Genomic DNA, 22,320 nt, shown 5'->3' on the forward strand with positions numbered 1-22,320 from the left:
AATAATCTAATCAGGAGCAACTTCCATGTGCAACTGAAAAGAAAATGAATTGCTGTTCCTGAGGATTTCAAAGTTACCACATGTTCTCAAAGTTAACCATTAACATATAAACTTGTTAGACTTTCCATACACAAGGAGTCAGATTTAGTGGGATATTATCCAATTCAATAAAGCATTTAAAACTTGACTAAAATTCCTAGCCATAATTATCTGATCCAAGGTGAGAACAAAAAGATATTCAAATCATCCATATAATATGGATGGGATTTTTAAACTTCTATTTATGCCCCCCAAAATTTATATTTATAGAGGCCTAAGTAAGGTTGAAAAACCAATTAAAACTCCAATTATATTGATTTTCAGAGAAATATTAGTTTATCAGAAGTTATGGGACTAATTCTAATTAATAAAATATTGTGATAAACGATCAAACCATTGTACAACATCAATAATTTTTGGCATCAAAGGTACGCTTGATCATGCATGATCTTAGGAAAAGCTATATAATATGTACAACTCATTAATGTATTCTGCTGTTACATTTAACTCAATATTATGCTGCAGTCATTTTTTTAAAAAATATTTATCGGGTCTGAACCATGTTGACATAATTTTACATTGTTTATTAGCCTTTCAGCTGGAAGAACCTAATCTGTAGTGTGTGTAACATTTCTATTACATATAACGAACCAGCATAATCTATCCTGAGATGGGGTATTTTTCATGGTCTTCTTCAAGTAGGGCCAGCACTTGAACCAGTCACCATGTGTTATAGGCCTACTGCCTGAAACAGAAGTCTACTCATGGAGACCTTTTATGTATTACAGAATTTTGGAAAATCAGCACTTCTAATCCCCATGAAAATTCTCCAGATAGACTTTTATTATAGAGCTCTTACATCTAGTGAGCAATGCACAGATAGAACTAGCATACTTGAACCCATTTCCCCTGATAATGGACAGAGCTCTTCACTTCATTTAATACTTATGAACAATGCTTTTTTCCCCCTAAAAATAAAGGTGCCGGAACTCACACACATCATACAACCCGCCTTGTCTACCCTACAAGGTTCCATCCAAAAAAGGTGCTGGAACTCCATTCTGGGCGTTCTATGAGAAAAAAAGCCCTGCTTATGAAGAGAGATAATTATGGCATTAAAGTATGGAAGAGTCTTCCAATTAAGGACATGTAGCTTACTTAAATAGCAGTTAATTAGAAAAACAAATCTTATGGCATTTTAAAAATTAACTTCATAGTCTATCATCATGAAAATGTAAGGATTTTTCAAGGATGGTTTCTGCTTCCTTTTTATTTTGCACACCAATTATTTATGCCTTAACATCTTGCTTTTTTATATTTATTATCTTCACCATTTTTCTCTCTGAATTTTTTTTTAACCATGGAGAACCATTTTAAAAAACCCAAGAAAGCTACGTTCATGCCTATGGCTATAAACCTGAGCTGCTGATAGCTGATTTCATGGCTCATATGTTTAATTCTAGCTTACCCAGAGTCCGGAAAGGTCTTTGATTTGGTGTCTGAGAAAAGAAACCAGGTTTCAGGGCATTTGTGATGATAATGTCAAAAAGGTGTTCAAAATCTTTCCTACAACAACAACAACAACACATTAAAGTGATATTTTCATCTGTCTGAAATAACATTTCAATTATTGTTCTCTCTTGGAGAAAACTGTGACAATATAAACAGTATATTCAGCTAGGGACTAGATATATGCAGGTATATCTTATATGGGTTATCTGCATGCAGTTAATAAATAGCCCAGTCTTTTGAAGGATTTTTTTTAAAATTTAGCGTATGGCGTTGTTATTATATTAGCCAGGAGATTACAATGCTAGTGCAGAGTAGTAGTTTAGCTGCTTGATTACCAGTTCTGTTAGGTACATGTTTGTGCACTTCCTATGGTGTGCCACAGAAGAGACGAGCCAGCTTCACATCAGAAAGAAAGACGAATGGCTTTTCCTGCAGCATCATCCAAGGCCCTTCTCCCCTCCACTGAAGCCACCTCGCAAATGGGTGTCGCAACCAGGAAGGTTCAGTGCTGGCAAGATTCTAACCGCCACACAAAAGCACTAGTTTGTCTCTCCACCAAAGTGGTACCTATTGATCTACTTGCATAGAACATGCTTTTGAATTTCTAGGTGGGCAGAAGCTGAGGCAAGTGACAGGAGATCCCCCTGAAGCAGAGATCATCTCTAGCAATATAAAGCCACTGAGCCTCTGCACCTCGTTTTTGAAGGAACACCTCAGGGAAGTAGTAAAAATTCAACAAAACATGAAATAAATATCCATTTCTAATAAATTATTGCTGTTAATGACATACTAAGAAATCTAGATTAATTAGCTACTAGCAACCAATTAACAAGGCCACATATCTGCCTGTTATATCTGGAAATGAATGCTGTACAAGATTGTACAAATTATATATATGTATTCAACAACTGGACAAACAGCTACTCATCACTAATATAATATACTCTACATGGGGTTGCCCCTCAAAATCATTTGGAAGCTTCAGCTGGTCCATAATGCAATGATGTAGGCAATGATGGTTTGCCGATATGACATCTCTGCTCCATGAGCTGTACTGGTTACTAGATTGCTTCTGGGTGTGTTTTAAGATACTGGTTATTACATATAAAGCTTTACAGGGCATATGACCAGACTGATGGACTAAATGCCCATGGTTTCTGTCCAGCTTTTTGTGCTGGCAAAGTTGGCGTTTGAGGTCGCCTTGATGAAAGAGTATCATCAACCAGGATCTAGGAAGTGTGCCTTTTCTGTCATGATGCCTATTTTTGGAATGAGATCCCCTGAAATGGGCTCCCACCTATGCCACTTGCTTGAAGAATTGTTTTTTCTCCCAGGCTTAGGGCTAAAATGGATCCTTGTTGGGTATATGCATTATTTCCATTCTGTCTTTATGTTGGCCTTCTTTTTGCTTTGTATTGGTTTTTATGGTATTATGTTGTGAACTGCCCACATTCCATTGGAGACGAGCAGTGCCCAAGTTAAAACAAACGTCGTAGTTATTATTGATGTGTTGGTATGTGTGAAAAAAGATTTGCCAAAGGTGGAGATATTTTCTTACTTTGATGTAATTCATAATGTGATCTTATACATTTTATTTATTTATTTATAAATTGTACATGGTTGCCCATCTTAAAATACATAATCCTGGGAGGCTAATGACAAGCCACAAAAAATACATTATAAAGAATCTTAAAAGAGTGACTTAGGTGAGATGGCCAGCCATACAAATTGAATGAATGAATGAATAAATAATTTAATAAATAAAACATAAGTACAAAAACAAAAGTACAATTAAGAACAACCTTAATGTAGCGGTCCCCAAGCTTTTGGGCAGCAGGGACCGGTTTTGTGGAAGACAATTTTTCCACAGATTGGGGGGGGGGGATGGTTTCAGTTTTGTTCACTCGCCTGCTGTCAACTTCAGCTGTGTGGTCTGGTTCCTAACAGGCCAGGGACTGATATGGCCTGGTGGTTGCAGACCCCTGCCTTAATGCATCCATCAAGGTGCCACAGAAACTGCCAAAACAGATACAAATCCCACTGAAGTAAGCCAATAGGTATTCCAGCCAAATAATTGCATATAGGATCTGAGCCCCTATATACTTTCTAGATTGGTCCTGAGTATGGCTGACAATGTTGTATAATATGCAGAATATGGTGTTTGCAGAATGATTACAAAAAAAAAAAAGAAAGGAAAAAAAAGAAGAAGAAAACATCTGGAAAAGATTTTGGGGATTTCCAGAATTCTTTGTGCGGAAAAAGGAAGCAAAATGACTTCTATGAGGCCTTTCTATTCTGATATATTTCTGCTGAATCTGCTCATGAATTTCAATGAAAGCAACCAAAATAGGCCCTAGTATTGAATATTACTTAGATCAGGGCTTTTCAACCAGTGGTACAAGTACCACTTGTGGTGCATTGGCACCTGGCAGGTGGTACATGACCATCCTAGAAAAGTGGTAGCAGGGGAGGGGAATGAGCTAAACCGGTGGCAGCACCGCACAAGCCTGAGCGAGAGACGGCTGGAGCTGCAGGGCTGTCAGGGCTCAGTGGAAGCACCAGGATAAGTGCCAGGCTCCAGCTGGAGCTCGGCGCTGATCCTGGTGCTTCTGCTGAGCCCTGAAGAAGCACCAATCAGCTGGAAAGCAGCACTGATCCTGGTGCTTCTGCTGAGTCCAGAAGAAGCACCGATCAGCTGGAATGTTGCAGCATCTCCAAGGTCTTGTGATTTACATTCAGATGCTTGGCAACTGATTCATATTTATGACGGTCAGTGTCCCAGGGTCATATGAAGTGACCAAAACCTGCTGCAACCACCCAGTGGACGGGAGAATAAAAACCAAACACCCCCCCCACCCCAGCCCTGCTGCCAATCCTCAACAGAAATGCTCACAACAATGAAAACCTCAGACAGGAGGAAGAGCGCGGCCAGGCAGGCAGGCAGGTGTCTTGCTGGGCTGTGGCTTGGGGGGCACTTTTTTCAGTGCCATTGTAACTTCGAACAGTCACTAAAAGAACTGTTGTAAATCGAGGACTACCTATACTTTATCACTTTTTTCCTTTTTGGGGGGGAGTCATCATTGCTAGGCGACTGGTGGTACTTGGATGTTGCTATATCCTAAAAGTGGTACAATGGGTGAAAAAGTTGAAAAGCTCTGACTTAGATTACTAATATGACAGGAGTCAAACTAGTGACCTGTGCTGCCTTCTGAGGAGTTTGTTCTACTTACACAGAAAGAAACAAACAGTTTGGTTTCAAACTTCATATTTAGTATTCAGGTGTAATAGAACTTGATGCCTACTTATAATAATTATCTCATTCTAAAACTCTTTCATACATGTAGAATAAAAGGACATTGGATAGGTTTCTAAACCTCTCCCTCAGGAAGGAGAAAAGTAGCAACCTCAAGCAGTAATATTGTTTGTGGCTTCCAGCCATCCTTACCCGGGTTGAGAGATTTGGAGGAATGCTCCAAATAGCTAACAGATCATGCAAGAAGAAAGATTTCACTATCATGAACTGTTTTTAACTGCTATACTACTAGCAGGCAAAAGAAGTCTGAAGTAACACAGCATTCACTTACCCCAAAGTGTACTCGCATAATAGTCTGCAATAGTCAGAATGAGAGCTGGTAATTAATAGCAGAATCTTTCCACTCTCCTTCAATTTTCTTAACCATTTTTTGACAGAATCAGGACAAGACTGTATATATTTTCCTGGGTTGCTTTTCACTTCAGGAAAGTACATTCCACAGTTTTCTGAAAGGTAGAAAAATAAGGTTATATTGAATATGCCACATGTATGACCTATCAATGTCCAAGAATCTGTTTTTAGCATTTGTTTCAGCATTCACTGCATTCGAACACCACTCAATTAAAAAAAAAAATGTTTTAAGTTTTTAAAAAGCAGCTGAGAGAATTCCTTTGGGAAAGGTATTGAAAGGGAGCTGCCATAAATATTCTGGTGGGCAGATGGAATTTGCATAACTGAGCATTCCTGGTTTGTAGACCTATTAAAGAATCCTAAAAAAAAAAAAAGCAAGGGAATGGAATTTCAGTTTATACTAGGAAAAATACATTGCTGGTCACAAGTATAAAATTATTAATATATTTTCCTTAACCAACTGAATTTAATAAGACACAATCTCAACATTACCTGGATATTGTTCTGTTCCTCCAGAAACCTTCTAATTAGAACAAGAACTGGCATTTCCTTAGCTATTTCTTAACTAAGAAAAACCAGCTACTGTACTCTGGAAGCTCTGCGGTGAGCAGTGGACATCTAATCTGTCAGAAGTATGTTCTTGTGCCTGCAGATTCTTAATTTTTAATTCTAAAAGAAATGTGCACCTCAGAGGAGTATAAACAGTAGGTTCTACCAGTTCCATTGCTGGCTAGGTAATGGAATGTTTATATGTCTTATAAGTGGAAGTCAACAGATCATTGGCAGAATTTTACACGCTTTAAGACAGACACAGGAGATTGAGACATAAACCCCTACATTTCAGAAAATTAATTGCTAGAACAATGTCTATTCACTGGCCTCTTGCCTGTCTCCTAGGATATATTGCTTCCTGTTTCTGTGTGGAAATCCATGTGAGTTGACCTTGGAATTTAGGTTCTAGGAATCTCTTAATTGAAATGGAGGTGTTACTTCCATCTTTCCAAGTTCTTTTACTCTGACTCTCGCAGAGTGATTCACATCCTTCATCATATCTAAGTACTCCATAAGGCAGGCTCTGCCCAGTACAGAACAGAAAGTATGAACATGAGATAATTTTACAACTCTTCCTCAAAACTGAGTACTAAAAATGAATGTATTGACTGAAATTTAATAAACAAACTTATTAAACAACATCATAAAAGAAGGCAACATTTCATGCAAAGTTTCAGTATCCAGCAAGTAAAAGTTCGCATGAAATGGAATGATAAATACAGCAATTCCTACTGACTGATAGGTACTTGAATTAAACTTGGGCAGAATTTCCAACGGCTACACTTTTGACTGCAACTTGCAAACCAAATCAGTTAATATTTCTACACATATTCATCTTTCCCACTAAATATCTGTGGTCAGCTTCCCTGAACCAATTAAGAAACCTTAGACATTACTTTTCCATGTGGAATGTGCCCAATTCTTTTCTGATCAAAAGCAAAATAAAGATTTAAGCTTTGTAATCTTCAATTATTATATAAAAAGGATCAAAGGATCTTGAAACTGTAATATTTTTCAGGAACAATATGGTCTTGGAAGATGTTTCAAAACAGCACCTGGATTTAAATCACTAACTTCAACAGGACAAAACTGCTTGCATCGAAAAGTATTGATAAGTTGTGAACTTTAATAGACCCAGAATTTCCTTGACTAGTCCCTTCCCTTGGATTTGGATACTAGTTCATTAAAAAATTACTTAATTTTGGTAAGGAACTCATAATAAAACCCAGTCTGTTAAATTTAATCTGGCAAAGAAGGAATCACAGATTCTTGGGATACCAACACTGAAGTATTAACTCCCTCTTTGCTGAGGCAGATCAAAGGGATATTCTGTAAGCAGAACAGAGGTGAGGAGAATTAAGTTTGATTCTCCAGATGTAAAGAAGTTTAGTTCCTAAAATGAACTAAACTATCAGCCATATCAGCTGTAGAAAAGGAGCATAATCTAACACAGTAGGTTGCATTTTGTCCTTAAGCCCTTGGCTCCTTTACCCAAATTGTGGAGAAACTGATTTTTTTCCCAAGTGATAAAAGAGGAAAATTCAAGAATTTTCCTATTAGTTATACTTGATTTTGTTTACACTGAGTTACATTTAAATGACATGTTGAAATGCTTGTATTAGCCCCAGCTATTAGTTGGGGAATAGAATTTGCAACACTATTCAAACTCTAAATCCAGTCCTCTCCCTAGTAAAAGTTCAGCATTCCTACATATAAAGAATTGGTCACCATGGGAAAATCCTCAAGTCAAAAAAATCCAGAAAGGAGTCATTACTTCACAAGTGGGAAAGATTTGGCAGAAGTGGCAAATTAGGCCGGTTGTTTTACTTTATGAAATTTAAGATTGTTCTGTCTTGTTCATAACTCATAGATGAAATGATAGATTGGTGGTAGGCTGGCAACCTTAAAATTGCAAGCTAGGCTTCACAATGAAATGTTTATGACTATGCACGCTACTCCCCTCCCTCTTTTCTTGTTAATCTGCCAGTTTCCTTTATTATGAAATCTTTTTAACCGAGTAAATTCTAATCCAAATACAGTGCAAAATGGTAGAACCCAAATACAGTCCTATGAGTTCTAATAACAATGAAACCCCACCGTTTCTCCCCCAGAAAGGATATTATAGTTTTATCTGGAAATGAAATTACTGTCCAGTATAATCTGCCTACTATTTACTTTGGAAGCCTAAAACTTGGTGAAAATAATCAAAGGTATAGATTGAAGCCTAAGATAAGGGGCGTAATACTACTAAGAACTACTTCGAAAACCTGGTTAGCCTGGCCCAGAAAAACGCTTGAATGAATTAAATATTGGGAGGCCCTATTAGAAGTTCTTTACATTGTAAAAAAAGACGGACATAAAACGTGACATTTAATGAAAAGCTAAACATCGCTATAAACAAACAAATAAGAGACATGCCAACTTCTGCTTTAGTTTATAATCATATACTCTACATAGGGTTTTTTTTTTAGGAATTGCAACTAGCCCAAATTATGCTAATATTTTGACTAACTCTGAAAGAAAATAGAGCATATGACACTGTTCTTGCATCAGTTGTTAGTCAATTTGCTTTTGGGTGGAAATCACAGCACTGGTTAGCCTTTACATTCCTAAGAACTTGGAATCACTTTATTCCACATAAATCTGTCTGAGTCATAAAACTGGGAAGTTCTTCCCCTGAACTGCAACTGTCCATATGACCTTCTTTTTTAAATAAGTAAATAAAACTATCTGTACTGTGAACAGCATTATTCCCGATTAACTGTCTCAATCTTCGACTACTCCCTGCATTTTTATAACATTTTTTTTTTGTCAGATTGATCCATTAGCTCAATGTTTTTCAAACTTGATAGTCAGTTTGGTCTAATGGTTAAGGCACCAGACTACAAATTGGGAGACTGTAAGTTCTAGTCCTGACTTAGGTACAAAGCCAGCTGGGTGACCTATAGTATTCCAGTATCTGAAGGGCTGCCACAAAGAAGAGGGGGTCAACTTATTTTCCCATGCACCAGAAGGCAAGACAAGAAACAATGGATGGAAACTAATCAAGGTGAGAAGCAACCTGGAATTAAGAAGAAATTTTCTAACAGTGAGAACAATTAACCAGAGGAATAGCTTGCCTTCAGAAGTTGTGGGTACTTCATCAATGGAGGCTTTTAAGAAGAGACTGGACAGCCACTTGTCTGAAATGGTATGAGGCCTCCTGCTTGAGTAGGCAATTGGAGTAGAAGACCTCCAAGGTCCCTGCCAGCTCTATTCTATTTGAAAACCTTGGGCTAGTCATTCTCTCTTAGCCCTAAGAAGAAAGCGATGGCAAACAACTCCTGAAATCTTGATAAGAAAAGATTAGGGACTTTATCTAGACAGTTGCCAGGAGCCAAAAAACAAACTCAAAGGCAATAGTTATTTATTTATTCTCAAACTTGGCAACTTTAAGATGTGTGGACTTAAGTCCTAGAATTCCTCAGCCATCTTGCACATAAATTTTGATAGAAAAAATTATTTTGTGTAGAAAAGATTTGTGTGCAAAGGAATGTGCACATCACATTCTGTTTAGAGAAAGCTATCTATTTATAAAATAGTTTAAGTGCCTTGGAAAGAAACCTTATAAATCTGATTCCAATGAAGCCCACAGATGATTCCTATTTACCATTCAGCACGACTTTTCCATATCATTCAGTTCCCTTTGGAAAAAGTTACCTCATGTCTGAAGGCACCAGCCAGGCCAAGAGTCTGACTGTCACAACAGGAGGAAGAAGAAGCGCAAATGCAAAAGGCAAAGCCAGAGTTCTCAGCAGCGCTGGCTGCAAGAGCCAGGGTAGCTGCCAATAGCTCTGCCATAGGAAATAGGGACCATCTGGCAGAAGCTTCAAATTGAGCACTCGCACAATAATGAGTAAGCACTAAAGGCTGACCACCTCCGAGATGTTGCAAACTTTCCTCTGCTCAGATATTTGTCTAGTGGGTGGACGTTTATACCATTTTCATTCTAGGCCTACAAACCAAAGGCCAATGAATGCATCCCTCTACTTCACTTTTTCATTCTATCTCTACTATTTATAACTTCTAGGAGACGCAACAAAACAAGGAGCAGCAACAAAAAGTTGGTATTTATATAAAAGGGAACATTCCACAAAGCAGGGGCTACAGCAGAGAAGACCCATATTCCAATTTTGTCAGTCGATATCTTTCCCTGATGGGATCTGCAACATGCCCAATCTTAACAGTATATGGCTGCCTATCTCATATAATGAGCCTAGGCAGCTCACAGTTGATAAAACTTAAGAACTACACCACCAAAGATGCCCGACTAAACACTCCCAGTTCAGCCCCCATCCTAGACAATGCATGGGGTAAGAGTCAAATCTTTGTAGACTTCAGGAAGAATAAAAAAATAGGGATCTCTTCAATCTCAAGTGGCAGGCTGTCCCACTTTATCCTGAATTCTGGCTGTCCAACTATCCTTGACAAATTTACTTTTCTTCCTCCGTGTTTTTAACCACTTCCCTGTAGACTCCAAAAATAATTATTTGGGTGATTCCTGGACACATGTGATGCACAGCAATGTAAACTCCTAGCCAGCATGTGTGACCATTGAGTGTGGTGGTGCTGCTAATGCAGGGCAAATGTTAACATGTATGGATCATAATACAAATAATGTTAGTGTCAAGCCCCTGGGCTTGCCATGAGCTGGGAGACGGGGAGGACGCAGCCAACAGCTGGCCGACGGCTGCATGAGGGCCATGAGCACCGCCCGACTCCCGACAGTCAGCTGGGAGTCGGGTCGGCGTCCAGATACCAGTGGGGAGCCGGCGGGGCCGCTACGCATCGCCCAGCTCCCGACGGTCAGCTGAGAGTCGGCCTGATGTGCACACGTCAGTTGGGGGTCGGTGGAAACACCATGCGCAGCCCGACTCCTGAAGATCAGCTGGGAGTCGGCCCAGCCTCTGTGTGTCGGCCCGGCTCCTGGGAATCAGCTGGGAGTCGGCCCGGCTCCCGGCCAGCAGCTGGGAGTCGGCATGGCCACCGGAAGCCGTGGGTGCCTCCCTCTGAGGAAACGGACGCCGGAGACGTCCCCACCGCCGACTGGGCATTTGAACTAAGCCAGCCGGAGGGGGGGATTATGCCGGGCGCAGGGGGGAGGTGGCAGAGTGCTGCCTGGTTGCCTGAGAGAACAGCTGGAACAGCAGAGGCTACATGGGTGCGTCTGGAGGGGGGGAACGGACATTGAACTATGCTTTTTATCCATATGGACCGGATGCTGGCTTGCTGATTGGGGTGGGGTTGGTGGGCAGGGCATGTCTATGTAAAGCGCTGGGAGCAATTCACTCCCAGTGCTGACTTTTTCTTTGCATTAAAGTTTGCTGGTCACCTGTTCCTTCTGTGTCTGGAGTTTGTTGGCAGCTGGCAGAGGACAGCTGACAGTTAGCTTAAATAGTTGGATTAGATGTTAGAATAGAAGTTAATGTCTAAAATTATATGAGCACATCATTTGCACAATGGTATCGGGATGCATATGTCAAGTGTTTTAACACTGTTGTAGCTTACTATAGATGCCTATGCCAACCAGTTGCATCTGTCAAACTGGTAGTGCATTTATGGGCTGTCCTCTTTTGGGAACATGTCATGCTGCTATGGAATGACTCTGGTAATGCTACTGAATCCTAAGGTTGGAGTTAAAATGCAGTTCTGTAAAGGATTAATTATTTTCTAATAGCATCAGAAACATCCTTGTGCCTCCAAGATCAATTCAATGCCAGTAAAACCCGTTTGCAATAGTTTCTTAACAACCATTAAGGGAGCATTAAAATCTGTACAGGTAGTCCTCGATTTATGATCATTTGGTCAGTCATTGTTTGAAGATACGATGATACTGAATGAATGGTGGTTACAACTGCTATCCCAGCAGCCCTGCAGTCATGTGATTGCAGTCTGGGAGCAGTTATGACTGGTGGCAGTGCCCATAATCACATAGTCACCATTTTCCCTGCTGGCTTCCCCAGGAAGTCAACAGAGAAGCTGGCAGAAAAGGTCACAAATCAGTGGGATAAATCTGTCCCATATGCACCCTCCACAAGCCTTACCACAGCCTGCCTAAACCTTGCTGTGCCTCCCTCTCACACCCTCCCCAAGGCTTGCTGTACCTCCCTTGCACCTTTGTGTAACCCCCCCTCCCCAAGCATTGCCACACCTCATTCACATCCTTGAGCACCCCGCACATTCGGCAGCAGCTGCTGATCTATCTGCTGGCCTGCTTGTGACTCGCCTTGTACTTGCAACTTCCCAGCCGCTTCCCCACTGTGGGAAGCCAGCAGGAAGTTGCCTTGCTGTCAACGCTGTGACAAACCGAATGAAGCCATTTTCATTTGGTCTTTGTGGCCACATTTTGGTTTAGAGATTTTAGATGAAGGAGGGGGAGGGGGGATGTTCTCAGTTAGCCAAAACAATTCATCTGTGTGGAACCAAGGTCAGTACTGATAACCTGTTTTTGGTGAGCTGGAGAGCTGGGAGGAGAGCATGCTTTTTGTAACAATTAGTGAATGTGATTAATGACAGCATATTGTGGTGGGAAATGTAATTGCAACTTTGTAACCAGGGGGAGGGGAGTTTTTAGTCTTGGGTTCACCTTTGTATCTGCTGATATCTTGTTTCCTAAATAAAATGTTCTTTAAAGAAGAAATCCTTGCCTTGAAGTTCTTTTAAATGGTTTCATCTATCGGGAACATGACACTCGCTTAACTATCATGGGATTCAGTTAACAAAGGCAACTGGGATTGCTTAGTGATGAAAATTCATATCCCAATTACCACTGTAAATTGAGGATTACCTGTATACTGTATGGCTCTACGGAAAAACAGGATTTTAAGTGCTGAAGAAGCTTACAAATCGCTACTGATTATGCACATCTCATAAAAACACAAGGAAAACAGAGATTGAGATTTATTTTTTCCCTCTTCTTTCAGGAAAGGATTTATGGCAACATAGTCTTTGCCTTATGCAACCTGGTAAACCACATAAGAAGTTGAGCAATAGTTGCCTTGGTTAAATGTAAAGATAGCAAATGGATATAAAATACTCAAAAACTGCAACTCAGTGAGTTCCCAGGGTGTTGCAAAATACTGCAAGCTTAAGATACTGTAAATGAGAAACTGTTTCAAATGAAAACAAGATGAAATACTTATTATCAAAAGCGGAACAAAAAGGTTGCTTTTTTGCAACACTCATCTGCATTTCAAACTGTTGCTGTTCACTGTACTTCCTGCACAATCCATTTGGTCCCGTTTTCAAGTGGAATCCCCCCCCCCATTTCTGTTTGAAGGTTTGCCTTTTAATAGCAATAGCGCAGATGGATAAGGGAGCTAAATCTCTCAGGCTGTTGAGCCTGTTTATGACAGAAGGCTTTCTGCATTAAATGAGAAAAGGACACTTGAAAATCATTGAGAAAAATAAATGCATTCCTTTACAAATTTATTCTTTCACTAAAATATGTATTTTGCTGCCATCTTGTGACAGTGTTCTGAAATTACTAAACATTTTGAGGACTACATAAACATACATTTGATATAGCTATAAACTGCTGATTATGTTAGTGATAATAATGACTATATACTATTTAAGTAAAATATTCCATTGACTCTGTTTAGAGATGCTGTTATTGCATGCTCTAAATTGGAGTTTATTTATGAACCTTGTAGAATATCAAAAAAGGGCAATCTGAAGTTGTAGACAAATGATGGAAGCCTTTGGTAACTTTTATATATTTTAAAAAAGGTTTGTATAGAATCATAGAAATATACAAAACTGGATGGGACCTTGGAGGTCTTCTAGTCCAACCCCCTACTCAAGGCAGCAGACTTTATTGCAATATGTATTGGGAATATACAAAATATACGATAACTGTTGAACTTTTAAGAAAGGCTTCTGAAGCTATTTGTCTCAGAATCTATATAATCTTACCATTTTAAGAAATAAAAGCACTGTTTATTATGCGTCAGACTTCATTTTTACATTGAATAAATAGCACTCAGATTTGTGTCCCTTCTAAGTTACTTGCAAATCAACCCAACTTTTTTCAGTTACCACCACTTTTTTTGTATACCACCAGAGGGAGCAAGCCACATATAAGAAAATATGTATGCATCAATCAAATACACTTCTATGGTGTACTGAACATCTTAACACTTGCTGAAGACTTGCAATTAAGAATGTAAGTCTATTATCTCTCTCCCCCCCCCCCAGATAAACACACAATTTCTGGACATTCTTTCTAACTCAACACAGCAACATATTGAATTAAAATAGCATTTTACATGCAATATGTTGGTTTTAAAAATGGTATATCAACAATGGAGAAATTAGAACTTTTCAGACATTGCACTGTAACACTTATCATTTCTGAATATTCACCAAGTTGAACTGAGAGTAACTGAGCTCTTAATAACCGAAGGGACCTATATGCACAGAACTTTTTCTAATTGTTTAAAGTGTCTGACACATCATCATCTCTGAGTCTTAACGATTTAACTTGAGAACTCAAAATAAGCTTGTGTATGTGTACTATAATCAGTAAAGAGGTACATGCTGTAAATAAAAATCAATCAGGATTTTAAAATAAGTGATCTCAATAGACAAGGTACAGCCATTTGAATACTAATGTTACCTTAGCTTTTCTGGACAATGCAACAAGTGAGATGAGGTGTGTTGATTGGCTACAATAGGCAGAAATGACACAGAAAGTTGGGGGGGCAGAAACATTCTGTAAATGTTATAAAATAAGCTGTGCACTATGACTTGAGTAGTTGTTGTAAACCAACGGCAGGGGACATACACCACTCAATTTTGATGGATTTTTTGCAGTAGGTATATTTATATAATCTCAAACAGGGCTGCTCATCAATAAACACAGGATCAAAAATATAACTGCATGCCCAAAAGATATGGTAAACTCAATAGAAATAAAGAGAATTCTTAGTGGGAATGCTACTTAAAAATCCCCAAGGTGATAAATCTCTGCCTGAGAAGCCTAAAATGTATTCATTTTTCATACATATCTGAAGCATAAAATATTTTTTTCATACAAACAGTATCTGAAGCATAAAAGTAAATATTTGACATAGGAAGAATTTAGAAAAGAAGAAGGAAGATAAAAAGAGGATAAGACAAGTTACATATTCTGGATTTAGTTGGCTAAAATATTTTCTTTTAGTAGATGTTTGGGAGGGGAAGCAATGCTTCATAAAACCATTATAATTTCTCCTTCTGATGTCTCCACCTGTTTTGTGGAAAAAACAATTATCATACCAATAGCCATTATGTACAGCCTTCCACTCATTCCCCCAAAGAGAGAATTACCCTCTCTCTAATTTGGCTCCAGGATGACCTAATCTTTATTTTGAAGCAACTAGAATGAAAGAAACACTTAAGTTTTAATTTAGAATTTTATAGAAGGTGGAAAGACTGATCTACCAACAATCAGGTGAGTGACAGCTCCTGCTGCAAATTTCAAGCCAGCTTTCATTAAAATCCAGATGTCTACTGCAAATAAAGCTTCCTTCTCAATTTTGCATTAATAGGATAATGAACCTGATACAAGACATTTTAGCCCTGCTTAATCAACAGGAAAAATAGTGTAAAACAGTGGTTCTCAACCTTTCTAATGCCGCGACCCCATAATACAGTTCCCCATGTTGTGGTGACCCCCAACCACTTATACATCACCGGGTGCCAGGGGCGTGGCCAAAGAAAAGGGGAAAAAATGGCAGACAGCCTTGTTTGGCGACCCCCGTGAAATGGTCGTTCGACCCCAAATGGGGTCCCGACCCACAGGTTGAGAACCACTGGTGTAAAACAATATTTCGTCTTTCTGTAACAACAACAGAGCAAGTATTTGTAAATTTAAACAACCTGACATGATAGAAGTATTCCAGTATCTGAGGGGCTGCCATGAAGAAGAGGAGGGGTCAACTTATTTCCCAAAGCCCCTGAAGGCAAGATAAGAAATAATGGATGGAAACTAATCATGGTGAGAAGCAACCTGGAATTAAGGAGAAATTTCTTAACAGTGAGGACAATTAACCAGTGGAACAGCTTGCCTTCAGAAGCTGTGGGTGCTTCATCACTGGAGGTTTTTAAGAAATGACTGGATAGCCACTTGTCTCAAATTGTATAGGGTCTCCTACTTGAGCAGGGGGTTGGACTAGAAGATCTCCAAGGTCCCTTCCAGTTCTATTCTGATTTATTGATTGATTGACCCACTGGGTCATTGTTTCAGAAATATTTCCTTACTGAAAGAGAGAAACAGAATGATCAAGGGCAAGAAATAAACAGAAGTAGGAGTGCCTTCTGACTTCTTGATGGCTTGACCATAGCTGACTGCCATCTGGTAGCCATTAGTATGACCAGCAACCTAATCTCTAGAGGACTACAATGGGACTATACTTCCTGGTTTCCAGCAACCAGTGGGGGGGCAGTCCATTTTTTTCAACACCCTTGTAATTTCGAAAGGTTGCTGAATAAATGGATGTAAACTGGGAACTACCAGTAATTAACCTAATATCATGAGGTTATGCCGATTAGGTTGCTCTGGTCTCAGCTCGGCTTCAGGTGGGGGAGGATTCTTATAGCGGGTGAGCTGAACATCTAGTCTGGCACAGGTGGGATGGGCCAATCCCAGTGAGACGAAACAGTTCTTCAAGTAACCTGGACCCATGCCCTGAAGGGTTTTAAGGATGATTATCAACAGCTTGAATTGCACCCAGAAGCAAAGCGGCAGCCAGTGCAGCTCATAGAGCAATGGTATTACATGGGGCCCCAAGAACTGCCCACACTGCTGCACTCTGCACCAGTTGTAGCTTCCAAATGCTCTTCAAGGATAGCCCCAAGTAGTGTGCGTTGCAATAATCCAACTGTGAAATGACTAGGGCTTGAATGACTAAGCATAGGGACTCCTGATCCGGAGTCCATAAGAACTCCCAAGTTGCAGACTGGAATCATCTGGGGTAGTGCCACCCCATCCAGAACTAAAGATGTCATGGCATCCAGGGCCACACAGCCTCCAGGTCCCACGAGAGGGCAGCAACAGCATTCCAAGCTATATATTATAGGTAGTCCTAGTTCAGGGGTAGGCAACCTTGGCTTTTTTATGACTCATGGACTTCAACTCCCAGAATTCCTGAGCCAGCTGAATTCTGGCAGTTGAAGTCCATGAGTCATAAAAGAGTCAAACTTGCCTACCCCTGCCCTAGCTTAATGCCCATTCATTCAGCAACTGTTCAAATTTAGAAGAGTCCTGAATGAAATGATTTAAGGTACCTGTTTTTAAAATTCTGGTTGTGGAATAGACCCTGTTTTCATGTTAACAAAATTCAGGCCCATCTTCCTTTATGACAGTCTTTTGGCTCCCTAACTACCTGCGGCCACCAGCTGCCTTGACAACTGGCTCTGCCACCTGCCATACCCGCCACCATGCATCACTACTGTGCTAGCTGGGATCGACTTTCCTGCCAGTGCATCCAGGGCTTCTGTTGTGGGCTAGCCAAGTCTTGATAATTCACATGTCAGAAAATAATGTCCTGGCTAATAGGACAAAGTTGCTAAATTCACACCAATATTTCATTTTTCCCCCCAACATCTGATCACTTCTCGTACCTATAGCAAGCATCATTTCATCATCAAAAAGAGTTCTCAAGATATACATAAGTTCCCTTAACATCTGTGGAGATTCTCAGTCATCTGGCTCATAGTTGCCTCAAAGGTGTTTTTTTTTTTTCTCAAAAGGCAACTGGACTCTTTTCTTTGTTCTTGAAGAAAAAGAAAACGTTTTGCTTCTCATCCAAGAAGCTTCCTGAGTTGTGATGGTGGTGGTGGGAAATGGAAGGATAGGTATCTATCCACTGTCATAACTGATGAAGCTTCTTGGATGAGAAGAGAAAAGCACCCTTGAGACAAGCAGTTCCCTTGTTTACTCAGAATACTCTTTTCAACTCTTTCTATTGCTTCAGCTAAAGACAATGTTAGCATGGGACAAATAGCTTTGATGGTTTTCTAATCTTCTGATTCCCTCTCACCATTATTTATCACTTACTATTTAAATAATATTTTTTCAATCTGCCACAGGTTCATTTATGGGAATTTATGTCAGTGATGAATGCTCAATCCTCTCTCTAAAAATGGGGATTTTTAGTAAGCCTTTAAGAACACATTAAAAATATAATCAGCAAAGTGGCTTAAATTGAAACCAGGACGCTCGTCAATTGGATTGCACTTTTTGTTAATCTAGATCCATCCATAAAACGAATGTAACATGAGTGGTAAGTACCATTCAGCAATCTTGGATTGGACTGTGAGAGCAAGACATATCCAATAACATGAATTTGGAGGGGAGAGTATTAAAATGAGCAGCCTGTTTCACGTTAGAAGAGGTGAAAACATAAAATTTTCCAAAAAAAGATTAGACAGACTATGCACAAATAAAGAACAGATGTATCTCAGTCTTAATAAATACAGTGGTGAGATCTAAAGATCCACTTTGGTTCCATCCGTGGCCTTGGGCATAACCAGTGGTGTTTTGAACAATAAAAATTAAACAGTTGTTATACTGAATTAAACTCCACTCCCTTTCAAATGAGCAGCAAGTGGCACAAACACATGCTGCTCACCAGATGCAACTCCGAACCTCCTTTATATTGTTTCCTGGCTCTATTTTCCTGGCATCTGATCAGTAAGTCTTTTTCCCACAATTTCCTCCGATCTTTCTGTTGTATCTGCCACAGAAATCAGTTCTGCAAGGTTGGTCTTCCTATAATGCGTATCTGGTCTTGGTCTTGTAAATCAGCAATCAAATATCACTCTCGTACAGACTTCTCCATGTGCACTCAATTCCCTCTGCATAAAGGGGATTACTGATATTCAGGACATTTTGAACTTCACATGCATATGAATTGGACAAGGCAATGGCAGTGTCAAAAAATACCCACTTCATTATGTATTTAATTAGTAACAAACACCAAATTAAAAAATGCTAATGTGCATAGATACTGGTTACAAGGACAACGGTTATATCAGCTACACTCTCAGAGGCAGAAATGAAGTGAAAGAATGCCTGTCAATGAAATTCTGGCTGGATATTTACTTTTCAGACTGTATCTGAGACGATTTGACAAAAATGGGCTTACAGATACTCCTCGATTTAATGACCACAAATGGGACTGGAACTTCCATTGCTAAGTGACGTGTTTCATTAAATGAGTCATCACGTGATGGTGCCCGATTTTACAATCCTTTTTTCCACAGTTGTTAAGTGAATCACATGGTCGTTAAGCGAATCCAGCTTCCCCATTGTCTTGGGATTGTCCAAAGCTGCCTGGGAAGGTTGTAAATTGTGAGTACATGATTCTAGGACACTGCAACTGTCATAAATACCTGCCAGTAGCCAAGAGCCCAAATTGCAACCATGTGACCACTGCAATGGTAATAAGTATAAGAGTTGTAAGTCACTATTTTTGTACTGTTGTAACTTTGAACAGTCATTAAACAAAATCGTAGGCTAGCAGTACTACATTTGTGAAGTGGATCTAAATCTATCATCTATATAAAGATCTAAAAAAATTATCCAACAAACCCAAGTTTTTATTTGAATATTTTAAATTTGTTTATTTTTTTAATATTGACCAAGGAAAAGAAAGAAAGGCAGCACTTTATTTAATGCATTGAGTACTTTATGCTACAAAATACTACTTCTTTATAAAGCAGGTGAAGCTAAATAAATCTGCTACACTTTGATTTGGACAGAGGAATTTACAAGTTTACAACATATAAATATTTTGTCTACTGGTTAAGGTGTCAAGCTAGAAGCTGAGAGAGACTGTGAGTTCTAGTTCTGCCTTAGACACAAAAGCCAGCTGGGTGACTTTGGGCCAGTCACTCTCTCAACCCAACCCACCTCACAGGATTGTTGTTGGGGAAAAATAGAAAGAGGAAGGAATATTAGATATGTTTACCACCTTCAGATTATTTATACAAATAAAGGCAGGGTAAAAGTAAATAATAATAATAATAATAATAATAATAATAATAATAATAATAATAATAATAATAATAATAATAATAATAATAAAAACAACTCTATAAAGCTGGGTCCCCAACCTGTGGGCTGTGGCCCATTAGTGGGCCATGAGGGGGATTGCAAACGGGCCGTGGAAACAGCCAGCGAGCATGTGCATGGACGCACACATATCCTCACTTGCGTGAGCAGCAGGCAAACATGTGTACGTACATGCCACTTGCGTGAGCGGCAAGCGCATATGCATGCTACTCACACAAATAGAGCTGCGAGGGTATGTGTTTGGCAGCTACTTGCGTAGAATTATCCCCTCTCTCCCCCCACCCCGGGCTGCAAAGCTGGAAATGTTGGGGAACTCTGCTATAAATAATGGGAACATATGCATAATACTGCATTATTCAAAAGTTGCAGAGTAGTGCTATTTTTAAGCTTAGAACCACTTTTAGAAACTGAGCGTAAGAGTTTAAATTATTAAAATGAGGGAAGCATAAACAATGTAAATAATAGCCTTGTCTTTATAACTACTTTAGTTAAACATTTTTTTCTCCTAAATATTGCCTCCTCTTATACACATACAGGACATGATTTATATTTAGACCCAGTTTAATTATCCCGTTCTGAACAATTTAAAGGTAATACTAGGCAGCCTGCAAACACTGTGTAAGTCCTTGCTAGGCTGAGGAGATCTAGATGGAACAAAGCAGACTGAAACTGAATCCAAAGGAGGAGTTCTTGTTTGTCCTGAAACTACCTGGTTCTCTGTCTGCTTAAGACCCCTGCTAGGCTTTCTGGATGGAGACTATGGACAAAAAGGGCCTAGATCAGGGGTGTCAAACTGCCAGCCCGCGGGCCAGATGCGTCACATGGAAGTTGCACCCACCCCATTGCCGGCAATGGCAAAACTGGCCCGATACGTTGTGCGATGTCATGTGACATCGAGAGTTTGACATGCCTGGCCTAGATCCAGCTTTGGCTGATGCACCAGCTGTGGTCCAGTCTCATGCTCTCACTGCTATTCCAATAAGCTTTATAAGGGGCTGCCTTTAACGACAACTCATGAAATGCAATTGCTACAAAATGCAGCAGCTCACATGTTGGTCACTGACAGCTACTTCAGCCATTAATATTAGAGGTCTAGGTACAATTCAAGTTTCTGGGTACAGGTTAAGGTTCTAGTTTTAATTATAAAGGCCAATGTGGGTTGCTCCTAGGTATCTCCAAGACTATCTCGTCTATATCAAATTGGCCCATCTTGTGCCTTTGACCTGGATGTTTTGTGTATGAAACTATATGAAAAGAGAAGGGAGGTCTTGGAAGCAAGCCTTTTCCATGGTGCTTCCTCCACTTGGAGGTCCAAGCTGCAGCTATCCTGATGTTATTTTGTAAGGTTATCAAGACGGATTTTTTTTTTTAATAGAGCTAACTGCCTTACACAGATAGGGCTGATGCTGACTTTAGGTTTTTGTTGATTTTTATATTATTTTATAACTGTAACTGTATGTTTTTGATAATTGTGCTGTTAATCTCTATGCCCTCCAGAACTGGTGGCTTTCCTCTCTGTTTTCCAGATCTGTTGGCATATACGTGTGGTTAGATGGTTAATAAATACATATGTAATTTAGATACATGAATTAGTTTTCTCAGTCTGATGTACTCTAGGCTCGTTGAAACAAACTCCTAGAATTCCCAGTCATTATGAATACGTTAGTCAGGAAGTCTGGGAACTCTAATATATCGGCAGGATACCAATATTGAGGGACGGTGGCCTGTGATATAAAATTAATATTATCCTTATGAAACCTATATAAAAATTGTTGAGAGTTGAGTCTAATAATTTCTCTCTGTTTAATACAGAGGTTTCCATGAACAGAAATGTTCAGAAAGATAATTTTCAAAAGTTCCTCTTTTTTTCAAGTCTCCACATATGTTCCCAATCCTCTGGAGGAGGTTTGGAAAAAGGAGTACACGGAGTTGCCAAAAGAAAGGCAAACAGGCAGGAATCGCCATCATACCAGCTCCTTGTTTTCTAGCAGAGAAACTTTGGCTGGATCAAAGAATCTTCTGTCAGCAAACCAGATACGACTACATCAGTGTTTCTCAACCTTGGCAACTTGAAGAGGTATGGACTTCAGCTCCCAGAATTCCCTAGCCAGCTGTGCTGGCTGGGGAATTCTGGGAGCTGAAGTCCATACCTCTTCAAGTTGTCAAGGTTGAGAAACACTGGACTACATATTCTGAACTTGTCATGTATTCGGATTTGTTTAAAATCCACCTAAAAACCACTAGCAAAATACTTGTATAAAATTACCTGAATTTAGCTTTAACTATGATTGTCTATGGAGATTCTCAATCATCCAGGTGCTTTTCCAAGCATCTACTGGACTTCATTCAGAACTGAAGAAACCTCTCGGATGAAAAGTGAAATGCCTTCAAGCAAAAACAAAAGGAAGTCCAGTTGCCTCTTGAAAAAGCACCTTTGGACTTTAACTCTGAA

The 22,320-nt window shown here is 39.6% G+C and overlaps 1 protein-coding gene across 6 annotated transcripts in view; it reads right to left on the reverse strand.

Moving 5' to 3' along the window:
- The window catches only part of NT5DC1 (5'-nucleotidase domain containing 1), an 86,971-nt gene that overhangs the window by 26,617 nt on the left and 38,034 nt on the right, over positions 1-22,320 (reverse strand). For all 6 annotated transcript variants that reach the window (XR_005558166.1, XR_005558165.1, XM_039355518.1 and 3 more), the window contains exons 7-8: positions 5,136-5,310; positions 1,508-1,605 (exon numbers count right to left, since the gene is read on the reverse strand). Coding sequence is in view for 4 of the 6 variants with exons in the window: in XM_039355518.1 (XP_039211452.1) it covers positions 1,508-1,605; positions 5,136-5,310 (273 nt within the window). In the remaining 2 variants the exon portion in view is untranslated. The remainder of the gene's footprint in view (positions 1-1,507; positions 1,606-5,135; positions 5,311-22,320) is intronic.

This window comes from Crotalus tigris, unplaced genomic scaffold (genome assembly GCF_016545835.1).
Source record: "Crotalus tigris isolate CLP2741 ecotype Arizona unplaced genomic scaffold, ASM1654583v1 scf7180000018691.1937549, whole genome shotgun sequence".
Taxonomy (NCBI): domain Eukaryota; kingdom Metazoa; phylum Chordata; class Lepidosauria; order Squamata; family Viperidae; genus Crotalus; species Crotalus tigris.